Source organism: Notothenia rossii (genome assembly GCF_949606895.1).
Source record: "Notothenia rossii genome assembly, chromosome: 7".
In the NCBI taxonomy this organism is placed as follows: domain Eukaryota; kingdom Metazoa; phylum Chordata; class Actinopteri; order Perciformes; family Nototheniidae; genus Notothenia; species Notothenia rossii.
In genome coordinates, this window is record NC_136905.1 from 15844328 (window position 1) to 15859866 (window position 15539).

The following is a 15539-nucleotide window of genomic DNA, read 5'->3' on the forward strand; positions in this document are numbered from 1 at the left end:
AAATACATTTATCTAAGTTTCCAAAACTCAGTCAGTAAACATTAAACAAGAAATACTTAGAAATGTTACTTAAAAAAAATTAATACCATTTACCAAACTGTAGTAGAAACCCTGCATTCAAGGTCTTACCTAAGTAAACACATAGGCAAGACATATTAATAAAAGCATAAACATTCTTACAGTACTAAAGGTACAATTGTTTATTGTGCAAATTGGCGTATGTTCATAATTCTAAGTATGTTATATTATTTTGTAATGTATAATTAGTGACTGAGTTAAGTATGTCGAAGCTGGTGAAGTTTAACTGTTGACTGCTTTACTGCCGTGTAGCTGGTCAAATTCTCCTTGGGGATTAATAAAGTCTCATTTTAACACAAAATTATACAAAATAATGAATTTGTTGAATCTATTTTACATTTTTATTTGAGGTCACTTAAGTGATCAAATACCTTAATTGGAGTAAAAAGTGCAATATAGACTATCCCTCTGAAATCTAGTGAAGTAGAAGTATAAATAGCCGTAAAGTAAAAATACTACTTAAAAGTTGTAAGTGAAGAACTTGCGGATATTAGTGACATTCCAGGACTGTTACCAAACAGTTAAAGTATGTGAATAAAAGCTTCTTCAGATGTGTTTATTTGTGGCCCATTCTCCCTCTGACCCTTCTTCCTGATATCGCTCCATTACACTCCATTGCCACTCTCCACCTGTCCACTAGATGCCCTCGGACTCTCTCCCCCCCCCCACATCCTCCTGCTCACCTGTGTCTCATTTCCTGCTCATTTGTCATGTTGCTTCATGCCCCCTTTTAGCCACCTGCACCTGTAAATCTGCAACCCTGAGCCCAGTAACTGATCCCTGACCTGTTGCCTGCTCAGGATTCTCAGTTACTTTTGTTTGGACTTGCTTCCCCTGCCAGTAAGCTTTTTGTAAATTCACTTACTCAATAAATCACTGAAACTACATTTTCGGCATTTGCATTTTTCACCTTGTTTTGGAACCTCCATCACCATCAGTGCTGGAAAGCAGTACATTTAAAGCTCTTGAGTGTTTCCATGTTATGGTAATTTAATCTTCTTCTAACCCACACTTCAGATGTGTATAATGCTATTTTTTAATCACCTACATTTATATGGCATTTGCTTTTCAGATGAACATATTAAATAAACATTTTTGATATGCTTATAAAATTGATTGTTAAAGATTTTTTTGGCATGGGATCCCTTACAAATAAGCAGAGTATTGGTTAGTTGAATGCAGTGCAGCAAATAACTCTCACATACACAGATGCATGCATTATCCAACATTTCACACACTACAGCAAAGATCAGAGAAAACTTGTCATCGTCTGGAATAAATAATTTATTTGGTATATTATTTTGAAACAGCTTATTCTACAGATTATACTGATAAATCCCGTATGGATCAAAGTGCATATGAAAGCGTCCCTGAAGCTGCCCTCCATTCTTCAAAATGACTGTAAAAACATTCAGTGAGTTTAGCAAAGTATATTTCACATGTTAATCATTTTTTTTAACAGCAGTAATGATAACCTTTGACTTGTAATTAAGAGGAAGGTTTGGATTTGGAGCATTTTGAAACATATGCTGTGTTATGCAGTGAGGGGTTGAACAGTCACAGTGTTGAGTCTGGTCCTGAGAACTTAAAGAGCTAGACTCTTTGACAAATGGGAAACTTTACACAAGAAAAAAAAGCTTTGGATAGTGTTTAAGGTTTAGTGTGTTGTTTCTTTGATGTGATACATTTTTCATGGACTGAAATAAATACAAACCGGATATAACAATTATCACATATATGTGCATGCATAGGTTCACACAGTTCACTAAACTATTACAAATAATCAATGCCTGAGAACCAAAGAGGTGTGGTGTTGCTGCAACGATTAGTCAATCGACAGAAAATATTTTTGCCAATTTATGGATTTTAGGAAAGTGATTAACATTAACGTTAACATTAAAACACGGTGTGACAGATTTGATCAACCAAAAATGGATTAATTGCTATTTGCAGGCTGAGAGGGATGGACCATGTCACAGCCGCCTTACCACAGCATGGACTAAGCTGAGTAATAAAGAGAAGAACATACTTAGTTTCTGAGTTACGTTGCTTCCATGCTTAAATAAAATGTGTTTTTCCCACTGCTTGTGTTAAAGGATGCATATGAACAAGGGTTAATTGGTTCCTCCGTCATCTCTTTTCTCTGTTATCCTAAAATAAGAAACATAACAGAACAGAGCAGCAGTAAGTCCAATTATTTTTCAAACATGTTAACAGCCCATACCATAGATCAAAAAACAAATCACCCATTGCAGACAACATACAAATATCTACATTTTAAGCTACATACAATCATGACTTGAATTTTGTGAAATGTCATAATGGGAGAAAGTCACCTGCTGGGTTGCTTCGTAGTAGCTTGTCTCCTCCAGCAGTTCCTCTATGATCCCCTAAAAATAAACATTTGTACAGGAAATCACGTTACTGGCAGACAGACATTCAATATGGTTGTGAAGCGGAAATTAAATGTTTTTATTCCAACATGTAACAAAAATATGTATTCATTATTTTTTAAATATGGAACAGTTCAACGTTTTCGGAAATCTTGGTCACTTTCTTGACGAGCATGTTAAGGAGATTGATACCACTCTCTGGATGTTAACTATAGTTTAGCATTAGAACTGGAATCTGAGGAAAGCCGGCTGTCCTGGCTCTGTCCAAAAGTAACATTGTGAATTCTGAATCTAATGCCACTAATCCACACTTTGATATCATGTTTGTGTAATATGTATTAAAACAGCAGTGTAAAAATGACGTGGAGGGGTTTCACGGGGTGATGGGCTGGAACTATTTCTTGAATGGCCGCATTTGATATCCCTGCCTTCAGTCTAAGACAATTGCTCCTGGATGTAGCTTAGTATTTAATATAAATAAATGTTAAGTGGTATCAATAACTCCAAAAAGTTTTACTGACAAGGTTTTTTTATAGATATGAGTGTTTTTTCAGAATAACACAGATTGCCTTCTCAGAAAAACAGACCTGCATCTGCTGATAGGTGACTCCGTCTTTAAGATTCCCATCATCTGTCAGAAGCAGAGAGGAAAGCAGATTGGCATCACAATTTAAACAAGAAATGTCCTCAGGGGCACTACTTTGAACTTTCATAAGGTTTGCTTACCAACCAGATTTACTAGAAGTAGTTGAAATTGCCAAAACGCACCAAACATATTCTCATTTGAGCTTAAGGGTAAGAGTAGATCTGTCAAAGAAGCTGCAGTGTTGTTCTAGCTGTGGACATTTTAAATATCACTGTACCTGAGCTGTCAGCATTAGCCTCTCCTGAGAAGTGGTGGAGCAGAGGCCACCAGTCTGAAGAGGCTGAGCCTAACTCCATCAGCTCTGGAGAGGCCTGGAGGAGCTGCAGGGAAACGGGAAGGACATCCTCATTTTAATTAGGGGGGCGGCAAAACTCTCCGGAAATAAAACATAAAATAATGTACCTCATGTACACATTAACACCTTTCTCTAATAATAAACATGGATAATACATTACATCAGTTAGATCTGTGGCCTGACTGTCAAGACACAAATAATAAATAAATCACGTGCTAAGTTGCAGCAAGTCTGAGTTGAGGTTTACATATAAATAACATTGTTGACATACCCATGTTGGGTAAGTTGACAAACCTTGCTGAGCTGCACTTTCAGGTTGTATGGATCACTCCCAAATTGGAACAGAGACTTTTTAAATCTTTCAATGACACGTCGTTTGATGTTGCGGTGCGAAGCTGGTGGAAGCTGTAGATTTAAAAAAAAAAAAAAAAAAAAAAAGGGAATACATTTAAATCGTAATTTCATATCTACATTTAAGTACTATTTTTCATAGAAAAAACAGCTGGTTTTGGCGCTTGATGGCCATGTGGTTTTAAGTTTGTGATGCATTTGTAATGGAAAAAATAAGCGAAACAGTCAATACATTTGGACTGGTGAGATATGTTTGCAGCGTTAAACTGAACATTGATACGATCTAACAACAAATCTTATGTTACTGTACCTGAGTGATGTAAATAATTTTGTGCAGCTGCACGAGGAGCCTCTGGATGGGATCATCAATCTGCCGGACTTTCTTCTGGGAAACACAGATCCCTGCTAACACTGAGGCAAGAGCAAAACCACAGACAAACAGTGGGACTCAGGCTAAATACACAGGAAGTAAACACACTATTTTTGAACTTTTAGAACGTCTGCTCTTAAAGTTATTTTGTGTAGAGCTTTCACATTCGGTTGAATATGCACCTGGTCTTGGTTTAATGTTGGCAGCAGCAGAATCCCCACTGAGATGAGATGAGAGGAGAATTTAAAGGGAAAAAAGTCAGATACGATTAAACATTTTTTTTTCAACAAACATCGGCTACATGAACAAATACGTTTTTCACATGACTAAATATTGATACTGTGCCTGAATTCGAAACAATACACAGTTCTCACTGACCACACAGAAATGGGTACTTTTTGATTTTATACTTACCTAGACTGATTTCGGTCAGGCGTAACACAGGCACTGGAAGTTAGTCCTTTGATCAAAACAAAACAAATTAAAAACAAATTACGAAATGTTACCCAACCTCATGAAGAATATGATGGGCACTAACCGTAGTGTTTTCCTTTAGTGATGTTGCATTGCTCATCATCTCCATCTGAGGCCTCATCTAAAACACACGTCATTATTTTATTTTAAGCCAAATCTTTCCTAGTCTGTTTTTAAATGATGTGCAGTATGAGACAGTTACCTTGCTCACTGTGGTTTGAACTACCGGCCCCAGAAGACCGTGGAGTTGGATATTCAATATTTATTAGGCATTTTTCCTGCAAAGATTGAAACATGTATAAATCGAAAAGAAAATACAAAAAAATTACAGTTTTTTTACAACTTTTGTTTTCCAAATCCTATCTACCTGAGACGGGTTTGAGTGACAGCAGTTTGTCTTGCTTTTGTGCCTCTCCAGGAAGTACTTCTGCGCTCGTTTCCTGTCTCTCTCTGCTCTTCTTTCCAGTGCATTCTGGGAAGTGTAGAGGCCGTCCATCAGCCTCATCATGAGGTCGGAGATCCTCGAGGTGACGGCCACAATGTCGGGCCGCCGGTCTGGATCTGGACTCAAGATCCTGAAAGGAAGACCCCTAAAGTATGTTGGAGACTGACTGATTTTAAATTACTTACTAATATATAACAATAAAAACACAAAATAATGATGGGATGAAATGTGCGTCATAGAAAACTTTCCAAAATGTAGTATTTTCCAAATGTTTAAAAATAATTATTTCTCTTTAAGTCTCACCATCTGATCATATCTGTGACTCTCTCTGAGAAAGCTCCTTCTTCAATTGGCTCGTAGACGGCCCCTACAATCTAAAAGAAGCAAAGAACAATAAATAGAGGTGTGTGTGTGTGTGTGTGTGTGTGTGTGTGTGTGTGTGTGTGTGTGTGTGTGTGTGTGTGTGTGTGTGTGTGTGTGTGTGTGTGTGTGTGTGTGTGTGTGTGTGTGTGTGTGTGTGTGTGTGTGTGTGTGTGTGTGTGTGTGTGTGTGTGTGTGTGTGTGTGTGTGTGTGTGTGTGTGTGTGTGTGTGTGTGTGTGTGTGTGTGTGTGTGGTTACCTTGCTGGCCAGTGACAGCATGTTAGTGCTGTAGAACGGAGGCTGTAAAGTGGCCATCTGGTAGAGGATGCAGCCCAAAGCCCAGACGTCTGCTTTCTCTCCATATGGCTCATTCTTCACCACCTCTGGACTAACACATAACATGTATACATCACTTACATGGACACACACACAGCTGTTGTCCTGACCATAAACACACTTGAGCTGCTGTATCTGTTGTTTCTCTAAGTTGCTAACAGGCTGTATAAACAGCTCTGCTATACTTCCTTATAGGGTATGTTCACCCACAGAGGATTTTTCAAATGTTCTTCTTATCTTACAAGACATTTTTATTTTTGCATGTTTGAGATATTTGGTGGCCCAATACGAATAACAACAACTAATACATTTATGATGCTCGAGAAAACATATATTACACCATGTTCAACAGATTTTATTCTAGAGTTCATTGAGAAGTCTTTACAGTAGCTAGCAGTAGCCTGATGCTCAGAATGAATTTCCTCACCAGGAGTAAAGGATGGTGCCGACCACCGAAGTCAGCTTGCTGTTCTCCAGTTTCTGCTTGGCGAGGCCAAAGTCAGCTAAAAGTAGAAGAAAGACTTAGGTTAAAAGCGTATCAGAAAAGAAAGGGAGAGTAATAAACTGGTGAAACTCACTGATGGTGACTTTGTCCTTCTCCCCCAGCATGATGTTGTTAGGCGAGAGGTCGCGGTGGACTATTCTCTTTTCCATGTGCAGGTACCTCAGTGCCAGACACATCTGAACGAACATAGAGAAGATATATTGATTATTAATTTAATTATTAGCAGTTGAAAGCACGAGTTAAAAGGTTAGTTTTTAGGTCTTACATTATTTAAATCTTATGATGAACATCTTCATATATGTCATGTAAAAGTTTTTTTTGTAATCGTTTATTTAGCAGGGACATTCCACATCAATGAACACTTAAAACAATCAAATGTGTCAAGCGTAAATATGCCAGATTTAGCTTTAAGCTCATTTCCATCCGCAGTCCCTCACATAAAAACATTTAAGAAAATGACATTTTACAAAAATAGCATAAACAAATACATGATATGCAAAAAGAGCAAGAGCAGCATACACAAGTATTTATCACATGGTAATACAATCTAGCAGCAGTGACATATAAAGTGCAAGAGAAGATAAATGTGCTACATAAAGTGCAAGAGGAGATGCCCCTGTGTTGAAGTGCATTTAGCGGTGATTACACGTCTGGTCGTTTCTCATCCATTCTTTGAGTTGACCTTTGAAGCTATTGAGAGTGGGACAATCCGTATGTCAGTTGGGAGGCTATTCCACAATGAGCTGCCTTTAATGGAGAGGACATGTTGTCCAAAAGTGGTCCGTCGACGGTGGACTTCACAGTCTCCTCTGGTTTCTGAGCTAGTGCAGTGTCCAGTGTGTTTTTTGTGGATGAATTCCCCTATGTAAACATTTATAAATAAAGCACATACTTTTAAAAGACTTAAATGGTCAAAACTCAAGAAATTGCGTTTTTCAAGGATGGTACAGTGGTATGAATTTGGCTTTCTGTCAAACACCTTGATAGCTCTCTTGTACAGCTGTTCTATTGGTTTCAGGTTTGTGGCACAAGCAAACCACCAGTTTGTAAAACAGTATTCAATATGTTGTGTTTTTTTAATACTCAACCAGGTGAAGATTTCCCAAAAAAGGAGAACTGTTACCTGTATGAAAACATTCCAAAGTCTGTCTTCTGTGAATTTCTGCTGCTTCTCCTTCAGAGAGTTGAAATGTTCAGCCAGTGGCACTCCCTCGATCAGCTCCATCACAATGTACAGCCTGTCGCCTAAAACAAATGTTATTTAGGCTTTGAACTTTTGTTGTGTTCATTTCTTTTAAAAGCTTTCAGCTAAAATGATCCTTACCTTCCAAAAATGTCTTGTAATATTTAACAACGTTTGGGTGTATCATCTAAAGAAGGAGAATCAAAGAATACATAAATACACAAACCACGGCTGTCCTTGGCTGAAAGATAGTGTGTCAGTCACTACATTCATTTGCCTGTTCTTTGACGATCGTGAGCTCAGAGATTATATTCTCCACGTTATTGTCTCTCGACTTCTTGTCTTTGCCAAACACCGGGTTATGGAGGTTCACTTCTTTCAGAGCAAGGAGGTTCTGGCCACTCTGCTTTCCGACCTGTCATAGAGTATAAGTATTGTTTTATTGGAGCCAAAGAAACTTGATATGAATCACCTAAACTCTTGTATTGTGTCACAAAGAAACGTAATTGTCCAAGGATGTTAGTTGTACCTTAAAGACGCTTCCAAAGGCGCCGGTGCCCAGATGGTCCAGTATGGAGTAACCGTTGATGACTTTAAGGGGAGGTCGGTTCTGGTCCACAGTCTCTATGCTCTCTTTTAGACTGTCCACTTCCTCTTCCTGTATCACGTATACACAGAACTCCATCCATTTGCAAGGTAAATAATCCTCCTTGTCAAACTTTATAGTTTTATTCATGTCTAATCACAGTATTATTTTTATTTGAAAGCCAGAAATTGCAACATAAACAGTGGAATTCATTTAGAAGCTGTTCTCTTACAGTGTACAGTGAAACTTTGGTTTGCAGCCCCTCGTAGGCCGCGAGGTCCCGCACATAATGTCCAACATCAATAAACAACTCGAAGAGGTCTGTGGGAAAGAGTCTGAAATGGATAAGAGATTACATAACAGCACTGGGGAACATGTGAAGAGAATGCTTCCAAAACAAATTTCCCAAAATAGCTACATTTGGAAGATTAATGTCTGAAATGAACCCAAGGCAATACATGTTCTTTTTTCCTTAATGATATAACATCACCTCTTAAACAGATGTCGGTTTCTTTCCACACTAAAGAGAAACCGGAGGGTCCGAAATGCATAGCACTGTCAAAATGCAAACAAATGTACAGATGTGTTAATTTAAATCAAGTTTTATTTATTATTTATTTAATAAAAACACTTTACTACGATCACAATAAAAGACAATAATTTACAACAAAAATATAAAAAACAAAAACACAGGGAATAGTCAGGTGTCGTGCTCCACTCTGACTAGAAGGCCAGAGAGAAGAAGTGTGTCTTCTTCAGTGAGGATTTAAAAACGCCTAGGGTCTGGGCCGACCTCACATGGAGGGGCAGACTGTTCCAGAGCCTGGGGCCAGCTGCTGCGAAGGCTCGGTCCCCTCGGGTTTTAAGAGGTTACATGATCTACATCCACAATATTATGTAATTTAATTCCTACATCAAGCCAAATACCTGTAAAGATGTGCGCTTCGGTCTTTGGTTTTGTGGTAAAATTAACTTTACGATTATATAGACCCCATTTTCCTAAGAAAAGAATGTCACGTTTAGTTGACACAATATTTAAAACTTTGTGATTTGATATGATGGTGAACATATTCACTCCAATCCTCTGAACTGTAGTGCTCTCTGTGTATGTTTCCATACCTGCACAATGTGGTGAGCAGATGTGTCATCCAGACTCAGCTCAGTCAGAACCGTACAGCAGGCTGGAAAGGGATTACAGAGGATATGGAAAAGCCTCATTTAAGAACCCTTGAATGCAATCCAATAGTCTTGGAAAATATTACGAACATTATGACATGACCATTAATAACTGACTCCCAAAACCACAGGAAGAGACACACTTGGACCAGTTGCCTTTTAGATTGTAACATTTAAAGTGTATCTTGTATTGGGAGAGACATAACAACATGTTTGTGTTTAACCAAACTTGTTTTATTTCATAGTCTTGTCTGTAGACATTCAGAAACAGCTCCAGCAATTTCCTCTAAATCATAGATAAAGTAAATCAATCCTCAGTGGTGTGTAATTTCAATTCAGGAAAAGGCTGTTGACATTCTGAGCAACCGATAAAACTCCTCGGGGAGAAGGATCTACTCGCAGAGGCAAGGACATGGGCCTTTTTAACCGTACTAAATTATTTACAGGACAGAGTCTTACTGGGTGATTTGTAAATCTCAAGAAACCCTAGATTAAACACTTTATGTGCAGTGTGTGTAATAACGTGTCTTGTCCCTGACCTGACTGCAGGGCCATGGTGTTGTCCTCGTCCTCCTGAGGGCTCAGCTCCTCTCTGATGTGCTCTCTGTGGATTCGGCCGGCTGCGTTGGCGCTGGAGAGCGTCTCAATGGACGAGCGGTCACAGATGTACTGCCTGTCACTGGGAGAGTCATTTTATATTACACAATACCAATTCACGTAAATTAAAGCACTTTTATCTAATTTGTTTTAGTACGCTTTTTAATGGCAATGTTCTGTACTCAGTTGTAGGTGAACCCTCCATCATACTGTAGGGTTAGGGTTAGGAATAATTGGAGGTAAAACTTGGGAAGAAAAGACAGAAAGGCTCGTTAAATTTGAGGCAGTTTAAACCTGAACCTTATAAGAATACTCTCGGGTATTGCAGGAATTTAGAAGCGTACTTCCATAAAGTTGTAAAACTCGTATGAAATATATTTCATAGAATGGTCATTTTATAAAAAATATATAAATCAATAAATAAGGCTGCAGATGCTGCAAAGACACTTGATCCCACAACTCCCATTATGCGACAAACAAACCCCTGTTGTTGATGTCTCTGCATACTCTAGATGTAATGCAGGCTTTCTGCTATAAAATGGAAGTCTCAAAAGCTGACAAATGAACCATTTTAATAAAAGATGCTATCGAGTTTCATTATGGGAAATGTAGGATCTGTTGTATTTGGAGCTTGACTTTTACCAGTCAAGGCATTATCCTGGCCTCTGTTGGTCTGATTTGAATCATTCTTTTTGGTATTGTCTGTGAGTCCCCCAGCTTAATGAAACAACTATACTGAAGTGAAGGTGGGACATCTTAAGATCACAGCATCACTTTAACATGGACTTTTGAATTGAATTCCTATCATTATCAAAAATGTTTGAATTGCTCAGTCTCACAAACCTGTGGAGCAGCCGGAGAAGCTGCTGCACCCCGCCCCAGCTCCGGATCTCCGCCCTGGTGTCGGGGTCCTCACAGAGCTGGACCAGGACCCAGGCCACGCTCCACAGCAGCTTCAGGTGCTGAGCGTTCAGCAGGCTCAACAGCACCGGCAGACCCTCCAGCCCCCTCAGCTGCTCCCTCACCTGCCACACCGGAGACAGGAGCCTCAGCAGCTCCGCACCCATTCTGGAGGAAACATCAGGTTCACTCTAATCTTTCTTGTTTCTTTGTATTCAAAGGTAGATTCTTGAAATAGCTTTCTAGCTGCACCACACTTGTATAAATAAAGAATTGATTGTTATTTAGTATAAAGGGTCATTTGTTCTATCCCAAGCGATGTGTCTCAGTGCACTTGCAGGTGACACAACATGGGAACAGGGATGAACAAAAATGCAGACACTTGATTTGTTTGGCTAGTTTTTTTGTACGTTATAAACATAAATAAAGTATGTTTCCCACTACTTTCAAATACATCAACCAACATTTCTTACCTCTTTGAAAGCAGGTCATATTCTTGCAGTATTAGAAGTAGGTTCTCGACAATGGTTAGCTCGCCAATCTTCTCCTTGCATTCTGGGCTGCAGAAAACAAAGGCTTATCACAGATGAAATCAAAAGTGTATTTACAACGTTAAAGAAAGTATTTGCCAACCTCTCAGCCAAAGTGGTGAGTGCCAGCAGGGCCCCCAGCAGCACACTGCTATCTGTTGTTGAGAGGAGCTTCACCAAGGTCTATGAATGGTTGATTGAAGTAAATAATTAACTCTTTCTCCACAAAGTACATTACATGTAGAGGAATACGAGATAAGAAACTGAGGGCAGAGACACCCACAGACCATCATACTACAAGAAAAGGATATCCTAATATGGTCACACATCTCACAAAGAATGTGCAACATAGCACTTCCACTCTATGAATGTTTTTTTGATTAATTTGAAAACTGAGAGTAAATATTTGCATATATTTCGAACCTAAAATATGCCTACTATCATCCACATATGATATTGTTTCTAAATTTCCCATTTTCAACCGTTGGTGGTCTGCAATAAGAAGGTCATAATGTGTATAAATTGGAAAATGTTCATTCTCTGGGGAGCTGGGATTTCCATGGCAATGTGTGCATTAAATATAAGCCTTGTTTGTATAATGACATGCCACATGTTGGTGCTAGAGAAAATGAGATGAGAAAAACAGCCAAGACTAGTGCTGGATGGACATGCTGGCCAACATTGTCAACCTTTAGCCCTAGTGCTGAATAAAACAATATTTAATGGATTATTAAAACTAAATTCTAAACTAGCACCAATACATTCAATATACAACATATATTGAGTTACAAGCACCACCAGGAATAACTTCCTTTATGGCATAATGTTTATCCCAGACATAAATATGATATAAAACAGATAACCTTATCTCTACTTATCACTCACCCTGTGAGCGCCGCTATGGATAACCCAGACCCTTTGATCTTCAACGGCAGACAGCTTCTGAAACATGTCTGCAGGGAAATCAGCAAAGGCAGCATTACTGAGGCTCATATTATCAGTTTTTTGATATTTAGTTTTATTGATTACTCACAGGTCATTGTGACCAGCTTCTGCACAGCAAACGCCTGTTCACCACACGATATGTACATGACAGTGACATGCTCCATATACTGAAAGAGAGAAATGGGGATGTCATGAGATATGTAAGGATAAATCAGAAAACACAGCTTGCTTAGGCATGTGAAGAACATCTTGAAGGGCATTTACCCTGGCAAGTAAATTGATGCCTTGGAGCTGATGGAGGATTTTCTAAAAGAAAGCAGTTATAAGAGACAGTTTCTTCTTATACAGATGAAGTCTTCGTACAGTTCAAGATGAAATATGAAAGTTTGTTTACCTGATGGTGAGGATCTCTAATCATAATCGTAGACAGATCAGAACTCTGAGGACAGACTCAGGCAGAGCATGGTCAATCCAGTCACTGAAGAAGGAGAAAACATTGTCACTTAGCTTAACATAATAAAAAAAAAAAAAGCATGCAGTAAATCAAATACACTTTACCTGCAGAGTCTGTTCTTCACCAAAGACGTTAGGATTTCAGAGAAGAGTTTCTGCAATGGGTGGCTGCTGAAACATCTTTGGTCTCTGTATGTGATGCTGGAAAATTAACGTAAATATAATAAGATCCACAGTGGGACTCTGATTCCTCAAATCAATATTATATTGAATGTAAAGCTACCAAAAACATAATTCAAGAACTTCTGTAGTTTTATTGTTCAAAACAAGTGAATTTAACTTTAAAATTCAAAATGAATTGGTAAAAAAATACGATAAGAATTAATTTGTTGTAGCAGACAGTAATAGATATAGAAGTGATAATGAGAGGTATATAAAACAAAAAAAAGAACAAAATAGTAAAATATATATATATATAGTAATGAGGAATTCTTTAAGACAATTCCCTAAGCATAAAAACCTGAATTTGTCCAGTTCAGATGCTTCGCTGGAGATGTCACTCTCACTCCTCTGTCTGCTGCTATCTTTTGGAGCATGCAGGCGTGGAGATCTGCTGACTCCACTGCTGCGTGCTTTACTGTGACTCAGCACGGCCACCTGCAACACAGGGAGTCTCATACTACAATATATACACAGACCAGGAGAAATATGAGATGGTTTGTAATGTTATCGAAAGGTCTAGGCACTCAGCCATGGCGTGGCCTCATGTGTTGTTGTTCACCTCTTGCCTGGGAATACCTTTGGCGAGCAGGGACTGGAGTCTCCTGAGATCATTGGACGCCCTAGAAAACAGGCTTCATCAGGCGAATTGGTTTAGTCATATGAGGGGTTATTTTTGAATGACATTACAGACTTTAAAATGAGTGTGAGGAGGAGATGAAGTGGCTTACTTTCTCTGTAATTCTCTGGATTTCAGGAGCGATTTTTCTCCTTGTCTCAATTTTTTAACTGGATTGGACATTTTTAACGTCCCACTTTGTTTCCATGAGTAACCTATGGTTTAACTTCAGACATTTTTGGGACATATTGACATTGAGACATAAATGGAATTTAATAAAGGAGATACATTTATGCTACCTTCTACTTCACTGTATTTCGTACGCAAATATTTCACACAATCAAGTACCGGTAACAATATTTGTATTAGCATACAGCCAGCGTACAGAGATGCAGTCATTGACAAAGATGGTCTCAGATCTCAGGCTTCTTCAACATAGCTAATTGAAGATGTATAAAGAAAAATACTTTAAACTGAAAACTATTTATCATCTTTAGTTACTTTGCAGAGTTAGAATATTTATACAAAATGTAAATAAACCATTGCCTTCTGATATACTGTGTTAAAATACAGTCATTAGAATTAGCTCCTCCTTTACCAGCTGCACTATTAAATTGATGAATGCATCAATCCAGTGTTATCAGAATCTGGTTTTGGGGTTTAGGTGTTCACAAACAAAGAATTTGCAATAAAATAAAATAGAATACACACAATTAAAATTAAATAAATATTTAAGAAAATACTGTCAACACATTTCAAATTATAATATAAAGAACATCTTTAGCATAACTAATCATTATTCTGAAATAAGCTACATAATGAGTAGCCTACTTTTACTATTGGTATTTGATTATGCTAAAATTTGAGGAGGCTACTTTTGGATTTTGAGTTCAGATATCCTACTTGTAGTCTACACTGTAGCATAGTATTGCCACTTTACTTCAGAAAAGCTCTGAGTAGCCTGGGCCTACTTGTTTCACCACTGCTAGCTGCTGTGACAGGAAGGCTAGCTAGTTGTTTGGATGATGTTGGGCTAAAGGAAGTGTTGGACTGAGCTGTCCTTTTAGGCAGTTAAAAAAGGCAAACGTCTCTTACCCCTCCTCCAGCATCGCAAACTAGAAGCATACAGCTATGAACTGCTAAATACAAACTGTGTTATACTATCCTAAATCGAGGATATTAGCTTCATAGTTTTTTTAATCCTTGAAACGCCAGAAGCCCTTGACATTAGCGTTTCTAACCAATCCAGGTAAGCAATAGTAGACAGTCCTGGTTACCATGGATACAACAGACGCTATTCGCATTCCGTCACCACGGCATTTAACACCGGAAGGTCGTTAACACCTTTAATTTTCAACATAAATACTATAAATGTATTTTTTGCAGACTCAAATTCATAACAATACCAACAAAATACAAAAAATACCGTTAAGCAGTACCCTACAGGGAACTCTTAAAAATAATATCAAATGTTTTTGTTTCTTAGTATAATGTTTTATTATTAGAGTTTCTTAATACCCATTCTATTTGATTTATTTATCAATATTTAATTGTTTCAATACATGTTTTTATCCTTTTAATATTCTCTGTACCATATGTTGGAACATGTCACCAATGTTTGCATATTTTAATGTTTAAAAAAAAAAAGTTTATACAAATTCCTCACACACAAACTTGTGTTTCACCCATAGACTATAGGTTTCAACAAAAATATTTTAAATCAACTGCTTCTAATAAGGTAAACTTATCAATCCATCAGCAACAAGTTATTGACTCATACTACACTGGATGCTACGTTGACAAATCAGCCCCTATGCCTTTTATTTAATGATAAATAAAGTAAACTGTTTGATTGATAAAGGCTAATGGTGGAGGAGGATCGGGAGGTGTAATTAGTTTAACATGTTTAAAAATGGAACCAAATATTTTTGGTTTGTGTTCGCGAGAACACGTCAAGACTCAAAGGAACTACAAGCTATCGCGATACTGGCGTGTTCCTCCCTTTGTGATTCACGTACAATTTACGTCAACCTTTTGGCGTAGGTTGGTTGAACACGTTTGGCGATGCGTTCCTCAC

General features: G+C 38.1%; 1 protein-coding gene across 1 annotated transcript; it reads right to left on the reverse strand.

Annotated features, from left to right (window-relative positions):
• Positions 1 to 1350: 1350 nt before the first annotated feature.
• On the reverse strand, positions 1351 to 14683 carry nek10 (NIMA-related kinase 10). The gene is given in 36 exon segments (XM_079692118.1): positions 1351 to 2229; positions 2415 to 2468; positions 3059 to 3102; positions 3335 to 3437; positions 3707 to 3817; positions 4074 to 4174; positions 4316 to 4353; positions 4548 to 4593; positions 4672 to 4728; positions 4810 to 4885; positions 4975 to 5182; positions 5356 to 5426; positions 5672 to 5801; positions 6177 to 6252; positions 6328 to 6430; positions 7378 to 7499; positions 7579 to 7624; positions 7715 to 7852; positions 7967 to 8095; positions 8256 to 8358; positions 8514 to 8578; positions 8951 to 9022; positions 9143 to 9204; positions 9739 to 9878; positions 10640 to 10864; positions 11170 to 11256; positions 11330 to 11409; positions 12112 to 12179; positions 12260 to 12338; positions 12436 to 12477; positions 12566 to 12588; positions 12591 to 12649; positions 12730 to 12825; positions 13145 to 13281; positions 13406 to 13478; positions 14558 to 14683. Coding segments are annotated over 36 exon segments (3099 nt in total). The 5' UTR covers positions 14572 to 14683; the 3' UTR covers positions 1351 to 2208.
• Positions 14684 to 15539: the final 856 nt, after the last annotated feature.